This window comes from Harmonia axyridis, chromosome 4 (assembly GCF_914767665.1).
Source record: "Harmonia axyridis chromosome 4, icHarAxyr1.1, whole genome shotgun sequence".
NCBI lineage: Eukaryota > Metazoa > Arthropoda > Insecta > Coleoptera > Coccinellidae > Harmonia > Harmonia axyridis.
The window spans coordinates 6208072-6213577 of NC_059504.1; the positions used below are offsets into that span (position 1 = coordinate 6208072).

Below are 5506 nucleotides of genomic sequence, written 5' to 3' on the forward strand. Positions count from 1 at the left end.
CTTTTACCTTTCGAAAACGGTCTAAATGTTGCTGAAAAAGTCGCATTCGAATGTGTTTTTGTTCCATTGTTAGCGAATGCAGTATCCATTTTACGAACAGCTTTCTGAAACCCAATACTTCACTCAAAATATTGCTATGATGCCCAATAGGATGCCTAGGGCTTCTACTAAATCTCTTTCATTCACTCGACGATTTTGTAATACGATCTCCTGTATTTTTTCTACGATTTCTGGTGGTATTGCTATTTTTGGACGTCCTTGACGTGGATCTTCTTCTAGGCTTGTTCGACCACGTTTAAATTCAGCAACCCATCTTTCTACTATACTAATAAAAGGCGAAGAGTCCTTATACACTTTCAGCATTCGTTGATAAATTTCCTTCAGTTTTAAACCTTTCGAAAATATAAATTCAATCACCATGATACTTGATACTTGGCTATTCTACTTTAGCGCATGTCCTAGTCATTATAAGGAGTTGAATTTTTTCAGAATTCCGAATATCCATAACAATATCATCAACATCGGACTAGTTCACTAGTAGAACGCAAGATAAGAAAATTCCTAGAATATCACTTTTACGCTTGCTCGACGCATACCCATTATTCAGAGTGTCAAATTTTGTATTGGACCATATACAACCTATTGTCTATACCAAATTTAATTGGAATCAGATAAAAGGCTGTTAAAGACATGAGACCAAAATTGTAGAGGATATTCTGAAATGCAATTAGAGAACAGTAATTTTGAAATTAGACAAGGACATTTTTTCCATCACAAAAGTGGTCACACTCTGTTTCTATGACTTTTATTAGACTCGGAAGCAATAGTGTATGATAAGTACACGCGTATAAGCTGAACGTGGAAGAAGCCACTGCGCTTCACGATGTATCCTCTGATTCTTCAAGCGTATCTTTATTTGTATCATAATACATTGCCCAAGCTTTTTTCAAGGAATGCAGTGATCTACGATCTACGGAAATACCCATTTTGGAATTTGTTATGTCAGTCATATTTGTTCTGAAAGGTTTTTAATGAATTTTGAAGAATATCCTAGGTCAGAAGTTTTTTTCAAATTAGTTCGAGTAACTGTTGTTTCCACATATATTTGAACTGTATATCTACCAAACAAAATATAAAACTAGATTATAGGTTTGAGGATAGTAGAAATATCCATCTTTCAATAGGTATTAAACCACTTCGTGAATTCGATCTATAGGAACAAATTAATATTCGATTTTTATTTATAGTGATTACGCTAGGTAATCCCCAGGCTGTATCTGATTTGGTCCATATTGTGCTCGTTCAGTCAAATCCAAGGGACACCTGTCATTCTCCGATGGATAATGTACAAGGCACCATATGGTCCAGAGCAGGCTCAATGGCAGATTATGGGGTGCTCCCATCCCTCAGGTCGAATCGAATGCCCACATCAACATATTGCCAACTTGACACGTTATGTTCATTAAAACGCGTTCGAAAGTGGCTTCAGACAAAGGGTTGGGTAGGGTACGAATGCGTTCGAATGCTTTTTTGTTGGTATGCACCTTACTTTGCCGGGGACTTTCTATAGGAGGTATAAAAAATTTTGTTGACTACATATTTCAACAAAATACAAATTAACACAAAGGAAAAAAAAAGTAAAGTCAAGAGTTTTATTCGCTCATCATTCATGCATTAATTGCTCCCTTGGAGACCACAAAACTGTTTATTAGTATCAGGGATTCATCAAGCCAAGTCGCTTGACATTTTAACCAACTACTTGACTTGAAAAACAAACTCGTGAAAAATTACATACTTGAGCTTGACTTGACTTGATTTTAGATATTTATTGCTTGACTTGATATCAAGCTTCATGATATTACTTGAGCTTGATATGCACGCCTTGCACGGCATATATTTTCGCAATCTCGTAAGCGCTCAGACTGAATAAGGGGATTTCTTGAGCGCCGAGAGACTGAAGAATTCGCCAGTGTAACTTTAGTCTACTTTAGTAGTTTTCTCACATTTCTATGAAATCTATTGGTAGATTTTGGTATTTTCAGAAATATCTTTCCAAACTTGGCCAAAATGGCCAAGGATTTTTTATCAACGCCAGCATCTTCAGCTCCTGTTAAAAGACAATTTTCCAGAGCTGCTCTTACAGTTACAAAAACCCGCATTAGGTTAGTCGACAAATCTATAAGATGCCTCATGTGTCTTAAATCCTGGATGGAAAATTATGAAATCAAACAAGGACTGGAGGTTTATCAATATTAAGAAACTTTGTTTTTTATTATTTTCGTTGATATTTTCCTTTTTTCTATACAATAAGTTTAATAAATTAAAGTGTTTTTTGTAAGGTCCCTTCTTATTTCAACCATTTTTTTATGATGTGACACTACACAATAAAACTGCTAAAAATCGAGTAGCTTGATATGATTCAAGTACTTGATAAATGAATACTTGACTTGACTTGAGATTGAAAAACTACTATTACCAAGTAGCTTAAAAATCAAGCCAAGCCGTGAATCCCTAGTTATACCTATTTTTACTTCAAATAAATTTGATCCATTTCTGCACAGATTTGATTTTCTGATATTATTTTGATGGACATATGGTCCAAAATGTCTGTTTGTACGGAAATAAAATAAATATCGATTGAGTCAGAAAAAACTGATTTATCTTAGTTCACGAAAAAGTGAGATTTTTAGCAAGACTTTAAGGAAAAAATTTGGTGGAATTCATTAAGGAACTATCATTGATGGTTCCAGCGTCCATGTTCTGAAAAATCAGGCGCTAATATTTTGATGAAATCTTCTTGAAGGGTGAGTCAACCTGAAAGTAGATTTAAACTAATTTTCTTTCAAATTGGATTCTAGACCAGAGAAAAAAAATTTTTTCGAAGAAGCTTTTTCTGTAAACTGCCAGTCAGTAACCTAGTTGTATCTATATTTGCATGGGTTTAATGTCCTTGTTTAATTATCATAGTTCTTTTTTCTATTTTTGTGTGTTTGATTGTACTCTTGCATTTAATAGTTATGTAGGTTTTCGCTTGCAATAAGGAAGTGCTATTATATTGCTCCTCTTTCTTAACCAGTCCAGAAGCTTCAAATACTATTTTACTAGTCACTTCCAAAAGGTTATTACACAAAATTTCATGGTAATTTTATAAAATTCTGGAACACATTCACGGATCAGAATGTTCAGATAATCATCGTTGAATAGGTACCAATGCAGAATACCTACTTGCTGAATCATTATTTTAACATCGTTCAGTATTTATTCCTTTACCTTATATAAAGCTCAAACTTTTATTCGTTTTATCAAACGTGACAGTAAAAATTTACAACCAACGCAACCCACATTGAAAACCAATAAAAAAAGAATATTTGTCACACATGAAAATACTCGGTTCATAAAAGTAGTGGATTTTCCTCTTTCCAAATATCATCGAATGAAACCGTAGAAGTATCATTTAAAATTCGAAATGTTCATACATCTCATGTATCGCCCGATAAGCGCAAAAACTCCAGAAAACCATTGACGGCATGACGTTGTCATATTGCACAGGGTTGAACGTTGAAAACCGTATTGGGCGAACGTATTTCCAGAACCACGCCTTTCCCAGCAATGCTATTGGTCTGTATATTCCTCCAACCTTACGTTTATCCCTATAGGGTGCCGGGATAGAGACGAAATACGGTCGGTAAACGGCGGGTGCCGCCACTGTCTCTCTCCCTCGCACCCCTTACCCAGCTTGCGTCTCTGTCTAAAGGGGTGGGAATTGCATCGCGCCCCAGATGGCAACGGGGGTTGAATCCAGCAATATTGGACAGCTACTGTCTGTTTCGTAGCATTTAGTGACGCGATCTCCAAGAGCAAACAACTATCGTGCGTGACTAGTGAATAACGTTACGAATATGACGATGGATGTTAGTAATCGCAAGGTGGATTTACGGGGTGATACACATATCGATAACACAAGTGATAGGATTCAAATGACGGCGAAAACTTCAGTGAAAAGACCGTTCGACGTCGCCTTCCTGATGTTACCTGACGAAAAACTGAAGCAGAAGAAGTTGGCCAAGTATCATCAAGAGAGGAAAATCGAGGTGACAATACCTGAACCCGAGGATGAAGACGAGGAGATCGAGGTAGGAAATCATCATGACATCTTGAGAAACGAATGCAAAATCCAGAAATTCCTGCATCAGAAACAGCAGATCTTCGACGATCCTGGTCTGATCAAGGCCAAGAACTTGCAGGAACTCAGGGCTAAGGCTTCGCCAAACCACGAACAGAAGAGTGCTTTCACCAAAGTTAATCTAGTGAATAAGGAAACCACCAGCATATCACCTGCACTGTCTATCAGTCCAGATCTAACCTATCAACATTCTTTGAGTCCATCACCTCCGATACGTCAGTACCAAAATTTTTCGAATAATTTGATACCTCAGACACACATGTTCAAAACACAAGCGAATGGGTATCCTGCAAACTTTGATGGCTTCAATGGTAATCACATGATGGATGGGCATCACTTTCTCATGAAGACAGACAATATGTTAGCCAGCAACTTAGGAAAGGTCAGGCCTATGTATAGACCTGAGCTGGCCTACAACTATGGACAATTCCCTTCACACACGGTAAGTCGAAAGATTATGCTGCTATATTACTAGGATTTTACCATAATTATTATTTTGATTCTTTATTTCTTCTAATCTTGGCATTAGTTTCATTCTTGTCTTTCTTCATCCACAGGAAATGATGAAAATGAGCCCAACAACTCCTGATCTAGGCCTTAGAAACCCTGCCGCTGCAATTCTAACATCTCTATTGCCACCCTCGCTTGCTGCTCTGTCCTTGCCTGCTCAAAATGTTTGTGCGAAATGCAACATATCCTTCAGGATGACTTCGGACCTCGTGTACCACATGAGGTCTCACCATAAGAACGACTCGGTAGATATGCATAAGAAAAAGAGGGAAGATAAGTTGAAGTGTCCAGTTTGCGCAGAATCTTTCAGGGAAAGGCATCATCTAACGAGGCATATGACTGCGCATCAAGACAAGGAGGATGATGATATCATTAAGAAGAAGGACGTTTTACAGTAGATCTTCTGGGTGGTTGGAACTTGTACATATATTTATAAATATATTTGTTAGGGTCGTTGTATAATGTAAAAATGTTGAGTTTTTGATTTGATGAAGATGAGGATGCGTTGGTATTCGATTGTGATTTTGTCACTTTTGGGTATGAGCGCATTAGATGAGTTATTATGTGCAATATTAATATTTAATTGTATAGGAAATGAGAGGGCTGTTATGAAATAAATATTCGAATGGGTCAGTTGCCTGGTTTTCTTACCCAATCATTTTTATAGTATCTTTCATATTTCAGTTTTTTATTCAGTTTGTTATTTAATCTTTTTTTGTTTTTTTTGTTACGTTTCATTTTAGCTGTTCATTCGAAGTCATTTGAAACATTATTTATTACTTCTAGGTATTGATTTTTTTCACTTCGTAGTGA

The 5506-nt window shown here is 36.6% G+C and overlaps 1 protein-coding gene across 1 annotated transcript; it reads left to right on the forward strand.

The window, feature by feature from the left end:
* Positions 1-3770: 3770 nt before the first annotated feature.
* LOC123678786 lies at positions 3771-5286 on the forward strand. The gene is made up of 2 exons (XM_045616002.1): positions 3771-4625; positions 4741-5286. The coding sequence occupies exons 1-2, from the start codon at positions 3900-3902 to the stop codon at positions 5089-5091; spliced, it is 1077 nt and encodes a 358-aa protein (XP_045471958.1). The 5' UTR covers positions 3771-3899; the 3' UTR covers positions 5092-5286.
* Positions 5287-5506: the final 220 nt, after the last annotated feature.

Excerpts from the sequence above, each read along its gene's own strand:
- LOC123678786 (XM_045616002.1), top strand. The coding sequence starts at position 3,900 with ATGACGATGGATGTTAGTAATCGCAAGGTGGATTTACGGGGTGATACA. Across the intron at positions 4,626-4,740 it reads GACAATTCCCTTCACACACG|GAAATGATGAAAATGAGCCC; the intron begins GTAAGTCGAAAG and ends CTTCATCCACAG.